At 40.6% G+C, this 19,522-nt stretch overlaps 1 protein-coding gene across 1 annotated transcript in view; it reads right to left on the reverse strand.

Annotated features, from left to right (window-relative positions):
• Window positions 1–19,522, reverse strand: part of SLC9A3 (solute carrier family 9 member A3) — a 104,768-nt gene that overhangs the window by 19,301 nt on the left and 65,945 nt on the right. Inside the window, exons 7-11 of the mRNA XM_075212822.1 lie at window positions 18,963–19,165; window positions 15,201–15,290; window positions 13,972–14,042; window positions 4,559–4,688; window positions 3,673–3,788 (exon numbers count right to left, since the gene is read on the reverse strand). Coding sequence (XP_075068923.1) covers window positions 3,673–3,788; window positions 4,559–4,688; window positions 13,972–14,042; window positions 15,201–15,290; window positions 18,963–19,165 — 610 coding nt within the window. The remainder of the gene's footprint in view (window positions 1–3,672; window positions 3,789–4,558; window positions 4,689–13,971; window positions 14,043–15,200; window positions 15,291–18,962; window positions 19,166–19,522) is intronic.

Below are 19,522 nucleotides of genomic sequence, written 5' to 3' on the forward strand. Positions count from 1 at the left end.
CCGTTCTCTACACCTGTTCTAATTTTCACTGTAACCAGAGTTTGCCTTATGCATTTTGGTATACAGGTAATTGCTGTTTTAATTCTGTCTGCTGCAGTGTTGCTGTCAGCCTGGGTAAGATCACTTTAATTCCTCTCACCTGCAGCTCAATCTGAAATTACTTGAAATCAAGCCCTAGCTATTTGTGCCCCCCGGATGACAGGGGAGGTAATACGAAGAGTCCTGAAGGGAATTTACTACAGAGGAGGAGAAATGAAGCAATTAATTGTAAGTCCGATATCTAAAGAAATAGACATTGTGGATTGCATGTTTACATCTAAACAGAATTGACTATATTTATTCTCACAACTTTTTCGCTAACTGATATATGTACATTATCTTTGGGAACCAGATTCTCCTCAAACCGGACATTACTATATATCCCAACAAAATCATTTTGACTGTTTGAAAGATTGTTATTTGGAAGCAATTGCTATATATATTTAAAGGTGTTGGCTACACCAATTTGTTTAGTCATATATTTTTTTTAATGATGTTTTTATAATTGATAATAAATATGCTTGTTAGTGGAACAAAATAGCATTCTATATTTATATATTTGTATTCTATTATTTTTTTTATATTTATACATTAGGTGCGCTTGGATGCTATCATCTTTTCAATAGGATGGACTGAGCTCACCAGTGACTGAGTGGATGTTCTAAAAACATGGGGCTGGGATGAATAAGAAGGTGTTATCCAAAGTTAATAACTACTTAAAATAATATCTCATGGTGTATTTACTGTACTTGCCCTTTAAACCACACCTATCACAAGTGTAACCAAATGAATGAAAAGTATAACATATCACCTGTATGATGTTGCAGAATGACTTTTCCAAAGGTCCTATTTGCAAGTGCCACGTCATTGCAAATTAGTGTTCATAAATGTCTTATTATAAGATCTCCACAGTGAAAAATGTAATCTTAAATTTTTCTTGACATGCAGTTTTAAAAAATCTAACATTATTATTATTACCATTTATTTATATAGTGCCACTAATTCTGCAACGCTGTACAGAGAACTCACTCACATCAGTCCCTGCCCCATTGGGGTTTACAGTCTAAATTCCCTAACACACACAGACAGACAGACTAGGGTCAATTTGTTAACATCTAATTAACCTACCAGTATGTTTTTGGAGTGTGGGAGGAAACCGGAGCACCCGGAGGAAACCCATGCAAACATGGGGAGAACATACTAAAACTCATGACCCCAGTGCTGTAGGGCAGAAGTACTAACCACTTAGCAACGGTGCTGCCCACACATTAATTGTACATCCAGAGTAGAAACATAATTGCAATGCAATTAAGATATCTATACATACACGTGTGTGTGTATGTGTATGTGTGTAGACAGTCAGATCTTTACACGTGATAGCTGGCTTCTTATCTCTCCACCTGCATTGTTTGCTTTAGGTTATAGCTGGGCTGGAAGAGTCAGTGGGAACAATGGTTGGCCACAAAAGAATGTTGCAAACCTTTCACTACTTTGAAAGGAAGGAAAATGCTATTTGATTTTTTTTAATAGAAATGGAAAATTGTTTACAGCATGCTGTCAGGTTCAGGACTGGAGCTCAGTATTTAGAGTCCTGGCTGTATGGTGCATTGACTTCCATCTGCAACCTCCACATGACTGTGGTTTGAGGCCAGTTCAGATATATAAAGGTCTCCAACTATAGAGGTACTATGGTTTATATGATGAGAAACACTAATAGCCCTCAATATGCCTGGAAATAGGTAGCCGCGTCCCTGTATAATAAGGATTATTTCTCTGCTACGGGGAGTGGGCATCAGTGTTCAATGGGTAATTAGCTGCTTTTGCAATAAGCTAGGTTGTCTTTGTGTAATGTCAGGAATCTTTTCTGAGTTTCTGTAAAGGAACCTCTGTGAAATTAAGGAAATCACTGTGCAATGCAATCATCCAGAATATGTTAGAACCTGAGCTCGCACAATGCAGGTATTGTAGATGTGTTTGGTACTGTATTGTTATGAAGTTGGGATTATAAAATACATTATTGTTAAAATATGCCGTTCCCAACAACTTCCCTACGTTGAAAATACCTTTGAATTAATTGCTACATGCACAGGAGGCACCTACCTCTGCTGCATGCAGAACCAGCTCACCATGGTGAGTAGGAACATGCCTCTCAACTTCCTGCGAGTTGTGACAAATGTGCCCGCCGCAGGACAGCGGAACGGTTCCTTAAAATTGGGAATGTCCTGTTGAAATCAGGACAGTTGGGAGGTATGTCTAATGACTTCTAATTGGGTCTGAAAGATCATTTCAGATTTGTTGAATATTAAAAGTGAAGGCCATGACCACAGCAGGATGCCTGCCTTAGGTCCCACTGTGGTAAGTGGGATAAAAAGGTAAGTTGAAGTTTGTAATGGTTAGTGATTGTTAACAGAACAATAAATGCGAAAAAGTGTGGGACTAGGAGACAGATGTGACCATGGGAGAGGTTTGGAGAATGTGAGCAGCGCATGCCCAACAGGGACTGGCAGCTAGATAAAAACAAATGGCCATCTACCCCTTTTTCGAGAATATCACGCAGATGCAACCCTGCCCAGTGGGCTGTTGGTCGTAATGTGCATGTTCAATTGTATTGTTCTCATGTTGTTATATTTTCTTTTAAAAAAATAATATTATAAAAAAAAGTAAGGAAGAAAAGAGAAAAGAAATATGAAATGAAATTAAAAACAAAACAAAAAAAGAAAACATATTGAGCACATAAAGAAATAAGTAGCAAATTATTCTGCATAGCAATATAAATGGAGAATTGTTAATTTGATGTTTGTTACAGCCTGTGTGCGGTTAAGGGGAGATTGCTTATTGGTTGAAGTGTATGGTTATGTATACATATATTTGGAGGCAACCCCACGATTGTCTGTCAAGGAGGTGTTGGAGTGGTCCACAGTATGGGTTATTATACTCCTGCTTGGATTTGTCACCAGAATAGGAGGCATCAGTTGGCCAGTTGATGGGCACTGTTAATGTGGCCCTTCGATTGTGGTTTAACCCACATAATATACATAGCCCATGGGCAATGGGTTGCCCATTATTCCACTCCTCTTAACATTTTAAATCAGAGTTTTAAATAAAAGGCCATGGCCATTTTTTCCCACTGCTGGTGTCTATCTATAATTGTATGTATGATGGTTGTCTGATTGCGGGACAGAGAGACAGATAGTATCCCTGTGTAAGGTCATTAGGGTGTGCCAACAAAGAATAGATTTTTTTTATTTTACCTTACAGCACATGCTAAAAGGAAAAATACAGCCACATCAACACAATTGTGTGTGAATTTTACGATCATGTTATACTGGAAAAAGTATTGTGTTGAGCAATAAGACTAAGGAGTATATTTACTAACCTGCGGGTCTGAAAAAGTGGAAATGTTGCCTATAGCAACCAATCATATTCTTGCTGTCATTTTGTAAAATGTACTAAATAAATGATAGCTAGTATCTGATTGGTTGCTACAGGCAACATCTTCACTTTTTCAAACCCACAGTTTAGTAAATATACCCCTAAAGCTCTTAAAATTACATAATAGTTTAGGATGTAAGCAATGAACAATCAGAAAATATAACAGTAGATAAAAATGAAATTAAAAGTTATCCAACTTACAAAAAGTAGGAAACAGATGGTTCAGAAACAGATGGACGAGGACTGCTAAAATCAACATTGGCCATATTCTCCATGCTTGGTGAGCGAATAAAGGCCAGTGATCCTCTACGTTCTCCCTAGTGAAAGAAAACATAAAAACTGCTATTTTAGTAGCTTCAATGTAATTCAATTTTCAGATCGTTTCTACAGCAAGATTTCTGTAATATTTATGTTAATAAAATATTTTTTCAACTTCAGAAGATCACAAAATTGTTATGTTAACCTACAACCCACTTATTTATATCTTTCCTTTTCAAACAGAAATCAAATAGGAGAGATCAAATGTTCTGATTTTATACTTGCTCACTCTCCCGGAATGTCAAGGAGACTTCCGAATTCTGAATTCCAGGTAGATCTCCCAGACTCACAGGAGAGTCACCCTCCGATCTTATAATTCACCTCCCCTCTGGGGTCTCACAGAGGGGATATACTCTATCTACAGTTGGAAAGTATGATCTTAATTCAATTACATTACAAACCGGCTACCATTTGGTAAGAAAACTAAAAGGGACACCATCATACAAATTGTGCTAACTATATTTTTAGTGTATACAATAAAAGTAATTCAAAAGCACCATCCTGGGCTTTCAATAAAGTTCTAAAAAAATCAACTGACACCGTTAAAGTGTTTATTTGTGCTAACAATTTCCTTTACATATATACAGGATAATAGTTTGCCTTTTGGAGGTGAAATGAATAAAGACAAATGTCAGATGCATAAACAAGCCTATATAAGCATTAAAATAGTTTTAACAGTTTTAACAGCATACTATGCTATGCTATTTGTCCTTCCAATTTACAATAGCATAAACCAAGGGTGTGACATTGTACATAAAGTTTCACATACCTCTGCAACATAACTTATAGCATCCTTTATATTTAACTCATGGAAGACATTGAGTATTCGATCTTGTGTTTTTTGGGCTGATTTTCGCATAAATAGTTTGCTCAGATATTTTGCATCAATTTTTGAGATCCTAAAAAAAATATATTAAGATTGATTATATCGATTTGAAAAAAAGGTGAATTCATTCCAAAATACTGTCAATTAAGAAGTCATTATTTTGAACAATTTTTCTGATAAGCACACACTTTGTACAAACCTGCTTTATAACATACATTTGTAACAGAGGCGAGTCCTATCACTACTAACCAAAACAGAGCAGCCTCTCTCTGATTGGTCAGAGAATAAGAAAGCCTCACTTATCCTATGTGAACTACACTGCATCAATGTAGTTAATTTTTTTTTAGACCCCACGTGGGTCTAACCACGAGCAATTAGAACGGATTTATCACACTCTGACCAAGCAGAGAGAAGCAGCCTCTAGGCCTTTCCTTCGTGTTGCAGCTCCGCAAGGAACAGTATCCGTTGACTCCATAAATGTAGGTAAATAAAAACTTTGTTAAAGGGAGTTTTGGAGAGTGTTTTAATAAAGATCCCAGTGGTGCTGCAAGACCTAGCATACCCCAAGCACACTTTATGGCTAACAGGGAATGCTAGAAGCAGTAATGCCATCATCAGCACCATTTATTTATATGGCGCCACTGATTTTGCAGCGCTGTACAGAGAACTCACTCACATCAGTGCCTGCCCCAATTTACAGTCTAAATTCCCTAACATACACACTCACACACAGACAGAGAGGGAGACAGACAGACATCGAGGGAGAGACTAGGGTCAATTTTGATAGCAGCCAATTAACCTACTAGTATGTTTTGTGGAGTGTGGGAGGAAACCAGAGCACCTGGAGGAAACCCACACAAACACGGGGAGAACATACAAACTCCACACAGATAAGGCCATGGATGGGAATTGAACTCATGACCCCAGCGCTGTGAGGCAGAAGTGCTAACCACTTAGCCACCGTGCTGCCCAACAATGGGCACAAAACAAATAATGTTTTCTTATATTTAACCATTTACTACCCAATACCCACCGACAGGATCCCAGCTGCTTTTAGCTCATGACAACATGAACAGGCTAAGGTTGTGTAAAAATATGACAGGGGGATCCTACTCTGCGGGTTTCCTTGCTGTAGTGTCAACAGCCCAGCTTGACTGCCTTTTGGAACAATGCCACAAATTTAACGTCCACCAGGCATACATCCAAGAAGGAGTTTATGCTGTAAACAGCTTTGAGAGAGTTGTCCGCCCTTCCTATTTCCAATTCATCCTGTAGAAATTCCAGAATCAGAGCCCTCTGTGCTGTTCACATGCACCAGATGGAAAAAAATGTCCACACCCTGTTGTAGAAAGCTAGTGTATTAATCACCCTCAAACTCCACATTTAAAAAAAAATAAAAAAATATGATATGAATTAGACTACTTTTATTTATTTTTTAAATGTGATTCTATAATTTTGTATGTATGTATCCAATAACAACTAATGAAATTATATGAATAGATTAATTTGTGATGGTATGTATGATTTACTTGTTCTAGGAGATTTGCGCTTTAATTTATTGTAATTACATTCTTGATTATTTTCAGGGATTGTTACGCAACCATAGAAAAGCTGCAATCATCAGTACCAAATGTATTATATAGTGGCTTTTTTTAAAATAATTTATTGTTTTATCTAATTTCACATTGAGGTTTCACAGAAGCCCCCAATTTTTTTACCCTATTTTAGGATAAGACTTTTTACTGGATGTTTTCTATAACATGGAAAATATTACTCGAAACCATTTCATGAAAAAGGGAAAGTATACAAGCAGGGCAGGAAACTTTGCAGATCCAATTAAGCTGTTTAACTTTAGGCTTTTATTATTCAAGATAGACTCATAGGGGCATATTCAATTGACGGCGGGATCGCCGAAAATCCTGCGCTCCAAAAATATTACCGTTAATACGGTAATATCTCGCTGGATTTCAGCTCGCAGCTCCCTGAGGTGCGAGCTGAAATCCAGCGAGTAAATTACTGTGTTAACGTTTTTTACGCGCAGGATTACTGTATTAACGGTAATATTTTTGGAGCGCGAGATTTTCGGCGATCCCGCCGTCAATTGAATATGCCCCATAGAGATATTTATTCACTACTTTGTGAAATTATTATTATTATTTTATTATATTCACCTATTTCTAAATTAATCTAAATTAGACTGCACAGATACGAAAAGCAATTGTTAGAGGTGTCAGTTGTCTTCATACCACAGCATTTGGCATTGTAATGTACAATATTTTTCTATTTTAAATATTTATTTGCACCAACCAACACTAAATTATGAAATGCTGGGCCTGATTCATCAAGGCACGCATTCTGAGCACTACCTGCATTTAGCATTAAACAAACTTATTTAGGTTTTGTGTACTTCCGAATTTATCAAGACGCGGATCTCAAGATACATGTGCTCTTGAAATCGGGGGCAGGTCCGCTGTGCTTTACTACACCAGATGGTGCAGGATACATCCAATACCTATGTGGACTGTAAATTTGACAAAGAATACACACAGAAAAATATAAATAAATTATATATATATATATATATATATATATATATATATATATAATGTCACCTGTTAATAATATAAGCATTAATGATACAAGTTTTAAAAAACAAGCTGTTTTTTTCTTGTTGTTAATGTCTAAAGAGCATAATATACATTTTTACAGTTGCTTGTGATTGCAAACACATGCTATGTCATGCATACAAGGCTGTCATCACTACTGATCAGGACTTAGACTAGCCCTTTAGCTGGAGCAAGGGAAAAAGAAGAAAAACTAGAAAGTTTGAGATAGCCAGAGCTGCATTTGGATGTGGCTGCGTGCGCTTGGGTTTGGAACGCCCCTACTGTAAATTGACTATAGTAAAACACCCCTACCTCACCCCGTTCACTCCCAGAAATCGTAGGTTGTAGTAAGCATCCTTTGCGTTTGAAGACACATCAGACAGGGCTGCGTTTATGGATGTATCTCCCAGTTATGTGCGTGGGTTTGATAATTCATGATTGGCAGATACGTGCCTTTTGAATCAGACCTGATGTGTTTCTATCTTCCATCCTACCTTCTTCCCGACACATTACCCTCTCCTTCACTCCTCCTTATCTTCTATATTGCCCACTTTCCACAGTGGGGCATGGTGAGCCAGGATAATCATCTCTGTTCTCTGAGAATCATGAGAGGAGAGATGATTTTACTGTCCACTGCTTCCAGCTCAAGCAGTAGAAGAAAGAAGGGTTTTGCTGCATTTCTACTCTAATTTTCTGGGGTATATGTAACAGATTACTGGATTACTACTACTAATCTTGATAAGCGCTGGCTTACTTGATGTGCGGAGTCTAACGATCGCCCCGATGTTCACCAAGAACAGACGCAGGGTTGGGTGGGCTTCGCTGCAAGAAGTCGCAGGTCGCGGTCCTCAGGTTCGCCCCAAGATGTAATGCAGCGGGTAGGTGCGGAAGATGCGGAGTCAATCAGGCTGGGTCGGTACACAGGAATGGAAGCAGGCAGAATCAGGAGACAAGCTCCCCATCTTTCTTTTTCACAAAGAAGAAGCAAGCCCCAGCTGGGAAGGCAGACCATAAGTCTGCCATAAGATGAAGCCCCTTTTTAGGTTTTCTTGGACATTTTCCTCTATGGCCTTAGACTCAGGAAGGAAAGGGGATATACACGGCCTCGAGGAATAGGTTTGCTAGGCATAAGGTCAATGCCACAATCCCAGATTCTGTGAGGAGGGAGTCTCGTGGCTTCTTGTTGACAAAAAACGTCTGAGAAGGTTTGGTAGGGTTCAGGCAGAAGAGTCACTGGAAATGTTTGGGAGCGTTTGGGAATATCTTGAGGGACCACCCTTTGAAGGCAATGAGAGAAGCAGAACTGTCCCCAGGACAATATATGACTGGATTTCCAGTCTAGGGTGGGGGAATGGAGACAAAGCCATGGAAGTCCTAGGATGACTGGATTGGTAGATCTCTGGATCACAAGAAAGGAGATATTCTCCTGATGGAGTGCTCCAATCTGGTAAAGGAGGGGAATAGTGCGTACCAGGATGGAACCTTCCTGGAATTTTTTCCCCTTCGATGGCCAGAAGGGAGATAGGTTGTTCTAAGGCTTGCGTAGGAATGGAAAATTGCTTTACCACTGCAGCTGAAATGAAATTCCCTGCGGCTCCGGAGGCAAGGAGTGTGGACTGCGGGAAGGTATTATGTCCTGACTGTAGAGAAATGGGAATAGTCAGGCAATCATTACTACAAGGAGACTGAGTGAAGAGGCCCAACGATACAGCTCCCGAACACGTTAGGCCCTGTCTTTTCTCGGACGTTTAGGACAGGAACTCAGAAGATGGCCGCTCTCTCCACAATACAGACACAATTTGTTTCGGAATCTCCTCTCCCTTTCTTCGGCCGACAGGCGGGTTCTCCCCAATTGCATTGGTTCTTTGGGAGGGAGAACAGGGGTTTGGAAATAGGGAGCTAAGCGAACCATACTGCACCGACTGTTCCCTCTTGGAATTACTCTCCTTGAAACGTAAATCAACCTTAATACAAGGGAGATGAGATCGTCCAGAGATGTAGGGAGTTCTTGAGATACCAGCTTGTCTTTGATCCAATATGAAAGGCCCTGCCAGAACGTAGCCAAGAGAGCCTCATCATTCCAGCGAAGTTCAGAGGCCATCGTTCTGAAGTGGACCACATACTGTCCCACAGACTGGTTTCCTTGGCGAAGACGTAATAAGCCAGTAGTGGCATTAGATAATCTTCCTGGCTCATCAAAAATCTTCTTGAAAGTGGACAAGAAGGTGGTGAAATTATACAGAATGGGATCATTCATTTCCCATAAAGGAGAAGCCCATGCTAAGGCTTGGGTGGACAGCAGCGATATCACATAGGCCACTTTAGCTTTTTCGGAAGGAAAATTAGCTTGCAGAAGCGCGAATTGTATAGAGCATTGATTCAAGAATCCTCTGCAATACTTAGGATCTCCATCGAACTTAGGTGAGTTAGGTATCCGAAAGTTGAGAGGAAGAAGCTGCTGCTGCGGGCGGGGGTTCTCGGGCTGCAACCACCGGTGCAGGTGGTCCACTAGCCACCAAAGTTTTCAGGACAACGTCCAACCGAGTGGATAAACTATTGAGGAATTTTAAAAGTTGCTCTTGGTTGGCCTCTTGCTTATCCATCCTTCCCACTAAATGCTCCAGGAGATCTTTTGCTGCTGAATCCATGGTCAGAGCAAACTGTAATAGATTACTGGATTACTACTACTAATCTTGATTAGCACTGGCTTACCTGAGGTGCGCAGTCTAACGATCACCCCGGTGCTCACCAAGAACAGCCGCAAGGCGGGGTGGGCTTCGCTGCCAGGAGTCGCAGATCGCGGTCCTCAGGTTCGCCCCAAGATGTAGTGCAGCGGGTAGGAACGGAAGATGCGGAGTCAATCAGGCCGGGTCGGTACACAGGAATGGAAGCAGGCAGAATCACGAGACAAGCTCGGAGTCAATCAGGCCCGGGTCGGTACACGGGTCACAAGAATAGAGGGGTAGTCAGCAAGCCGGGTCGGTACACAGGGGTTGGAGAGCCAGAATAGTGGAACAGGCAGGGGTCAGAACACAGGCAACAAGACACATTAATCCACAAAGAACAGGAGCCAGGAACAGGTAAGCGTTGCTCTGACACTTAGCGAGTGTCAGAGTGATCTTTAAATACTGATGGGGATTCAAAATCCCCGCCTCTAGGCTGCTGTCACGTGACCGCATCCAGGTTGCGGTCACGTGACCGCCGAACACGGAAGTGCGGCTTCTGGACGGCGGCGATAAGGTAAGTCCATAACAGTATAGTGCTGAAGATTCCGCAGCCACTCTGCCAGTAGCCCAACAGGGGATGTGACTGGAAGAAGAATAGGTCCTGCAGACCGCAGCAACTGCTCTTGGCCTTTGTCTGCATGGGCTGACAAGAAGAGCTCACCTGCTACTACCATGTTACACGCTGGAGGAGGAGGTGGCCACAGCCTGTCTTTTCTGTAGGCTACATTTCGGGAGAGCAGATGTTATGGTAGGATTCTAACAATCTGTTCGATTTACCACAGGCACGGCCTTTAACATGGTGAAGGTCTTCACCAGTGACCCCATAAACAGCTTTGTCTTCGCTGCTAGCACTACGCAGGTTATGATTCTCTGGATGGGTACCAGGCGAGACTGACAGGTGTAAAGGATGTTCACAGGCAAGAAAGATAACAGGATAGCAGAGAAGTACCAGCTACGGAATACCAGGCTATGTAGAGAAGTAACGGACACAGGGTACCAAGATTAGCTGAAAAGCTCAGGATGCTGGATACCAGGATATGTAGAGAAGTACCAGACATTGGATACCAGGATTAGCAGAGAGGTGCAGAACTAAGGATATCAGAATATGCAAAGATTCAGGATACCAGGGAAACACTAGGAAGCACAGGAAACAGGAGCCAAATGATCCAGCAGCAGGCAATATGTCCAAATGGACATATTGTCAAAAGAGGAGGTTTAAATAAGTTGGAGGATAAGAGGGAGTTGAAGGCAATCAGTCAATGCAAAGAGAATGAATATTATACAGCGTACATGCTCTGAAAGCCAGCCCTGCTCTTGTCAACTTCCATTTTTAGAATGCTGAGGGAGGTCAGGCCCTCTATTCCGTGTGTACTGAAATCCCTATGGCATTGGTCAGCATCTTACACCAACATACAAATAGGGGCTGTTATGCACATATGTTCATTGTTGTTCTGACCACCCTCAGATTGCATGCGGCTTCCTTGGACAGCCATCTGCCCACCAACATAGGAGCATTTTTGGGAGTCTTTGGGGAGCCCCCTGGATGGAACAAAGGTCCAGCTAAGGTCCTATAATGAAGACATAAATTAGGGAAACCGGACTAAGGGACTGCCTACCTTCAGTTAGACAGGAAAGAAAGACACCTGAAGATGGAAGGAACTGAGCTTATACACTTCCAGTGCATATTTTTTTTCATGTCTGACCAGCATAACATATTGGCAGCTCATTGAGAAGTGAATGTATTTGCACTGTGAATGTATATAGGAAAAGTGTAAAAAAAAAGCGTATTTACATGCCTATATTAAGTCAGACCTATATCAAGATGCCTCCAGCTCAAAAGAAGTACCATTTGCACAAAACGTACATTACGCTTACAAGTTGTATCCTTAAATCTCACAATAGTTTAAAAAATGTTATTGGCAAGTGCTAAAGTCTTGTTACCTTATTTGTACAAAACTGAATAATGTACTACCGAGAGAATATATTTTGACAGTTTTTACTAAATAGAAAAGTTTACATTTTTGATATATGGATGTATACGTTTGAATTTTTGGTGCATATGTGCCATACGGAAAATGCGTATCTTCCACATAAATGGTTACAGAAATTCAGTTCTAAATGAGCCGAGGTCAGCAAAAATGCATGAAAATCTGAATCAGCATACAAGAGACCAAAGCCACAAAAAACATCCACACAGACAGACCTGGACAATGGTGATCTAGAACAGTGTTTCTCAAACCCAGTCCTCAGGACCGCTAACAGTGCTTGTTATCAAGGTGACAAGGGAAATAAGTATCTCACTTGTGGATCTGTTACAATGTGTCAGTCAATATTAAATACACCTGTGCTAAAGCAAGGAGATATGGAAAACATGCACAGCGCTCCTGAGGATCAAGTTTAAGAAACACTGATCTAGACTATTGCGATCTACACAAAAAGCCTGATTTTGGATATCCACAAAACAATGACTGGTTTCTCAGAAACATAAGACCTTGGACTAAGTTTAAAATACAACTTACAGCCTTTTAAAATGCATCAACAGTTTCCCTTTCTCCAGTTCGCGGCACCCTTAGAGTATCCATAATTTTTATAAGGCACCCCTCCAAAATAATTACCGAGCAGTTCTGTTTTATAACCAGTTGGGTCAAAAAATAAAATAAGTATTTAGGTCAGGACAGAAATACTTATTTAGTTGTATGCAAAGATACACATAAATCCAAAGGAAAATAATATTTTTTATATATATTTTTTCAATTATATTTCTGTCAAAGAATAATTTACAGCTAACTATCTCTGTGCCCCCTCTGCATCCACACCCTCTGTGCCTCCTCTGCATCCACACCCTCTGTGCCTCCTCTGCATCCACACCCTCTGTGCCCCCTCTGCATCCACACCCTCTGTGCCCCCTCTGCATCCACACCTTCTGTGCCTCCTCTGCATCCACACTCTCTGTGCCTCCTCTGCATTCACACTCTCTGTGCCTCCTCTGCATCCACACTCTCTGTGCCCCCTCTGCATCCACATTCTCTGTGCCCCCCAACCTCACCCGTTCCTCCTTCATTCCTTTGCCCCTCCATTGCTGTTTCCTATCACTATTCTGCACCGTTTCTTTACTTACCATACTTGACCTTCTTTCTTCTATTTCTTCTGTCTTTTCTTCTTACCAATTTGGCGGTGCCTGGGACCCAGCATCCTCTCTCCTGCCGCTTGCCACTGAATGTTGGGCGTGAGGACGTCACGCCCGACATTCAATAAGAAGCGAGGAGGGAGAAGGATGCTGGGTCCCGGGTGCCGCCGGATTGGTAAGTTGTATTTTTTTTTTGTCTCCTGGCCATGGCACCCCTGTGACAGCGCCGCGGCACCCCTGGGAGCCGCGGCGCACACTTTGGGAACCTAGGCCCTAATAAATTATGGACCTCACTTAGAGTCAGACGCAAAGTCCGTTTTAGGCGCATCCAACAAAAAAACACTATCACGCATGTGCAGAAAGCACCATATCCGCCTGCATCTTGGACACAATTAACACTTGCGACAGCTTGCGGCTCACTACGAGAGAATGGGCGGAACGCGGAATTGTGAAGGCGTGACCATGTAAATAAATCCTAGTCGCAGTGAGACACAGACGCAACACACGTCAAAAAAGGGCTAAAGCTGTGCGGCAGGAATTAGGTGGTGCAAGGGTTAGCTAGCTGCAGGAACTGCTCGCAGCTCAGTAGAGTATTACGAGTGGGACGCGACTGGGGTTGCTTGCCACTCGTAATACCCTACCAAGCTGCGGCACACTCCCACTCCTACACTTCTTAAACGGACTTTGCTTCCGACTCTAAATGAGGTCCTATGTGTGCAGTTTTCTCAAAATAATTGAAATTTCAATTTTGATAACAGTTTGCTAACAGACAAAAACCTTAATCAATTTGCTTTTGTTCTGGCAAAATTTGAAAATGTAATCTTCACAATCTTGTTCACAATATTCACAAACATTACTCATGAGATTGTCTATCTAGCACATTGTATAAGTACTCACTTGTCTCTCATGTAGTTGTGTCCAATTTGTCCAGAGACATCTTCAATAGCTGAACAAATGTGATCGAAAGCCTTTGTAGAAACATAATCTCATTAGTAATTTTGCAACAAAATTAAGTTATTTGCCTTTCTTATAAACATACAAGTTGTGAAAGTTATTCAGTCTCATTCTTTGTATTTATCATATAAGGGGGAATTCAATTTAACACAAAGTCCCATCGGAGCATTTTGTGCTGTGCTTGCACGCACTTCTGGGTATTACGGTAAGTAAGACATTGCTGATTTTTTAACGCACCTCTATGATTTATGAAGTGCAAACCAAAAACAGTAATGTTATAATGCCCTACCATCCCACAAAGTCTTGCGAGGCTACAAAGGGAATTTGACACTAATTGAATACTGTCATACAGTCAAGTCCATAAATATTGGGATATCAACACAATTCTCATATTTTGGGCTCTATACACCACCACAATGTATTTAAAATTAAACTAACTAGATGAGCTTTAACTGCAGACTTTCAGCTTTAATTTGAGGGTATTTACATCCAAATCAGATGAACAGTGTAGGAATTACAACAGTTTGTATATATGCCTCACACTTTTTAAGGGACCAAAAGTAATGGGGCAATCGAGTCAAAACCCATTTCATGGACATGTGTGGGTTATTCCCTCATTATTTCATCATCAATTAAGCAGATAAAGGGTCTGGAGTTGATTCTAGCTGTGACATTTGCATTTGGAATCTGTTGCTGTCGACTCTCAATATGAGATCCAAAGAGCTGTCACTATCAGTGAAGCAAGCCATCATTAGGCTGAAAAATCAAAACAAACCCATCAGAGAGATAGCAAAAACATTAGGTGTGGCCAAATAAACTGTTTGGAACAGAACGCAAGAAAGAACGCAACAGAGAACTCAGCAACACCAAAAGACCTGGAAGACCACGGAAAACAACTATGGTGGATGACTGAAGAATTTTTTCCCTGGTGAAGAATTCCCTTTGCAAATTTTGATAATAAAGTATTGTAGCTTGCATTTTAGGTTTCGTGTTTCAGGCCTTTGTTTTGTGCTTTATAAAACCTAATGTTGAATGTACTGAAATTTTAGTGCTAGGTCAGAAGAATAATCTGAATTGTCACTTATTATTTATTTTAACATACTCCAACTGATACTGATTTTATATTACTTTATTTGTTCAAAAATTTATGCAAAATTTCAGGTTGAACTTACTCTGCCATGAAGCTTTTCATTTAGTTTTCGATCACGATGTTCACTCCTCTTCACTTTTAACCATTGTACCAAAGGTTTAATAGTTAATCCCTGTTCAAAATTGAAATGAAAGTGTACAGAATTACTTTATGTGATGATAACAAAATTGCACAAATGAAAAGAAAACATATTATTTACTAATCACACAAATATCATGGATCATGTAAAATCATAATTTTGAAATCAATGAAAATGAAAACATGAGACTTAGTAAATTTAGAAGATTAAAAAGGTTGAGCAATAGATTTAAAACTTTAAATTAGGCAAATTTAGGCAGGCACAGTTGGTAGATTAGAGCAGACATTGGGCCTCAGTGGGCCCCGTTGGATATCCGCCATTTTTTGTGTGTAATATATGCATTTCCGTACTGCGCATTAGCACCAAAAATGCATCCATATCTAGATTTTCGGGTATTATAGGATATGTCTAAGGGAGGGCAAGCCTATACTGAAAACAATAAAGGTGTATTCACATAAGTGCAACATAATTAGATATGGATTCATCTCCAGATGTACCACTTAGGAGTACTGGAGGCTGGCGCAAAGACATGCAATGATGATGATAACCATCAGCACTACTAGCTATCCATTTCTGCTTAGCTGTTTGTGTATTGACTTCTCAAGCTAATAGTACTTAATTCATCAGTGCCTCAGCTATATTATGTCAAGCTGCAGCTATCTATTCGCATTACTTAACTGGCATTTCCATCTTGACTTCTGCAGGGTTCTCATTGGATTTGAAACAGGTATACAATCAGGGACGGATTGGGACCTTAAGTGGCCCTGGAAAAAATTATTGAAGTGGCCTCATGTGGGCGGGGCCAACTCAAATGTAGGTGGGGCTAACACAAAAGTGGGCGGGAATTAGAACTCTTTGAATTTGGTTGGGTAAACATTTAGGAAAACCTAAATGTGATGACTTATTACACAGTGGGTCATTTCTAAAGCAATGCAGGGAAAAAGCAGCCAGTCCTGTGTTATAAAATTACATGAATCCTTCTGCATGATCTGCGACTGGTTTATACATCTGTGCTCAAAATTGTTTAGTTATCTACCAATATTTTCTTCATAGAAACATATCTGACTTTGTTTAGTAAGCTTAACTATTACGAAACATGTTGACACAATCATATCTGATCAGTCTGCCAGAGCAGCATATGAGCACCTCACCGCACTGATGCATCTTCCCCAGACGTCATGAGATACAAACTACCAATCAAATCTCTGTTTAATAAATACAAATGTGTACTGTGTGTTTAAAAATGCATTAAAAATAATCCTTATAATAAATGGCTAAGCAGTGCGATCACCTCAAGGGTAAAATTTTGTAACAATTGTGTATGAGCCCTAAATGTGCCCTGTGATTGGTGGTGGTTTGAATTAATAACAATGCAGGCAGGGTTGGCAGACAATGGCATAAGTGAAGGGGAGAGCTATTCCAAGGGTTTTCTGGTGACATACTAAGTGCAAAGGAGGCAGGGTTAATGATATTGTCAGTGCAATGGGAGCTGGTCATATGTTCAGCAAAGTAATCTGAGAATGGGACCAGTGCAAGTTAGAAGGCAGGCAATGGAATCAATGCAAGAACCACTAAAGTATCACCAGAGCTGGAATAAGGCTCTGGGGGACCTGGGGCACATAAGACGGGGAGGGTTATAATTTTAGATACATTTAAGACAAATACACAGGCAAAACTGTGTGCACTACTTCACAAGCAGTACAGTGTGATGCAGGACATATTTCCCAACTGTCCTTGCTGTCGGACCAAATCCTGACTAAGAGAGACAGTCACCCAAATTCGGGTCTGCCCAACCAGATTCAGGACAGTTGGCAGACTATCCTGTTCTCTCCTACCTGTTCTTGTCACTTTCACCCCCTAAGGCTGCTGGTGTTTTTAGATCAGTTGTGGCTTGTATGGATCCTGGAATATTGGGGGCCCTATTTGGGAAAAGAAAATAGGTACATGAAATTTAGGAAACTGCAACCATCCCCGGCATTAAATCAATAGCACCAACATTTAATAATTAGTCTTCCCTCCAGCCCCAACATTAAAATAATAGTACTAACATTTGATAAATAGATCTGTTTCCCTCCAACCAGCCCTGACATTAAATTAATAGTATACACATTTAATAATAAACCTATTTACCTCCCTCCAAAAAACTGCAGCAATAAATTGATAGCATTTACGTTTAATAAATATAACCATTTCCCAGAACCATCCCTGGCATTAAATAAGTCATATTCACGTTTAATAAATAGCCCTCCTACCTAACCTCAGCCCTATATTTATTTAATAGCCCTAAACAACCCTAGCATTAAATTAAATGTCCCATCACCGCACCTTAAATTAATAGGGCCCACTATTAAATTAAACAACCCCACCATCACCCTGCAAATAAATTAATAGCACCACCATTAGATAATTAGCTCCGACCCACAGTCTAAAATTAAATTTATTAAATTTAAAAATTTAAATTGCTCCCATACAGTTTTCCCATGTGCAACCCCCTCCCATACAGTTTTACCAGGTGCAGCCCCCTCACATATAGTTTTCCCAGATGCAGCCCCCTCACATATAGTTTTTCCAGATGTAGCCCCCTCACATAGTTTTTCCAGATGAACCCCCTTCACATATATTTTTCCCAGATGCAGCCCCCTCACATATAGTTTTCCCAGATGCAGCCCCCTCACATATAGTTTTTCCAGATGCAGCCCCTTGACATAGATTTTCCAGATGCAGCCCCTCACATATACTTTTCCCAGATGTAGCCCCCTCGCATAGTTTTTCCAGATGTAGCCCACTCACATAGTTTTCCCAGATGTAGTCTCTCTCACTTACCTTAAATATCGGTGGCCGGCGCGCTCTGCAGCGTTGCTCGGCAGACCTGACCAGACAGACAGGAAGTGAATATTTTCTGCTTCCTGTCTGATCTGTACATAGTGCTGTAGGACCATACCCAGCAACAGGCAGCCTTGCGATGCTTGAGGCTGCTTGGTGCTTACCATCAATTTCTTTGATTGTTCCCCTCCTTCCAACCGTGCCGGGTGGAGAAAAAATGTAAAATAAAAAAGAAGGCGGCCTCGTTAGCCACCGGCCTACCGGGAAACTTCCCGGTGAAGCTTATGGCCAATCCGCCCCTGTGTACAATGGATGTGGGAGGGTTTGTACGCAATTGAATTTTATATTGAAAATGCATTTAATAGCAATAGACACAACACCATTCTCTTTTGTGAGTATGATACATCATTACAATATTGTACTATTTACAAATAAAGTTATGTTTTTGGGTTATATGCATCTTGAGATGCATCTGAATTACAATAAGAAATAAGTATGATTTTTTGTGCACATCTTTTTCTGTGTACACACTGACGCAAACGCTAAATGAGGCCATCTAAATTCTGCTTAAAATGTTTCTGTTCTTTAGGAACATTTGACACAAATCAGTATAAAATTTGCATATTTTTCCTGTATGAGACGTCCAGTCTCACCTGGAAATCTAGATATTCATCAGCACCTGTGTGAGGAGGAGACCCTGTTACAGGTGGTGTGGCACACCATGCAGGATGAATTCATCCGTCAGTATAAGCACTTTGAGGGTTTGATTGAGAAATCTTACACTGGAGCTGGCATCATTATGGAATTCACCATTCAGGACATCCTGGAGTATTTCTCTAGTATCACACAATCTCATTAGCAAAACAAAATACGCAGAAATACCTGAAATATAACTGTAAAATACACAACAATTATAGTTGTGCTGACAAACAAGTTCTTTTCTTTTACTTTGTTTTCATCCAATAGAGCAACTAAAGCAAAGGCAACAGCACCCCGCAGGCCACCATATGACATCACAACTTGATCTATTATTTCCAGCTGAACCATTCTATAGCGATTTAAAATCCATGTCTGAACAACCACACCTAAGAAAGAGAAAAACATCAATTGTTAGATTATATCATACTATGAGCCCAAGATTCTTACATGATCTAGTCTTTACCGCTTAAGAACATTGAACCCTAAGGGTTCTGCTTTTGTCTATGGGAGTAGAATTGCATGTAATTATTTGGGTCCAAAAGGGGGTCTGTTCAATGTAAACACACAGGAGATTGTTAAGAAAGTGAAAAAGGGCTCAGAAGTATCGCAAAATTGTATTTGGGGGGGTGGCAGAGCAGAGCAAAAACTAAATTGTTTATGGTGCTCATTGAGGCCCTGATTTATCCTCGAAAGCAATGGGAAAGCAACTTCCGTTTAAAAAAAGTGAACGGAACCTACACGCA

This window comes from Mixophyes fleayi, chromosome 5 (genome assembly GCF_038048845.1).
Source record: "Mixophyes fleayi isolate aMixFle1 chromosome 5, aMixFle1.hap1, whole genome shotgun sequence".
Taxonomy (NCBI): domain Eukaryota; kingdom Metazoa; phylum Chordata; class Amphibia; order Anura; family Limnodynastidae; genus Mixophyes; species Mixophyes fleayi.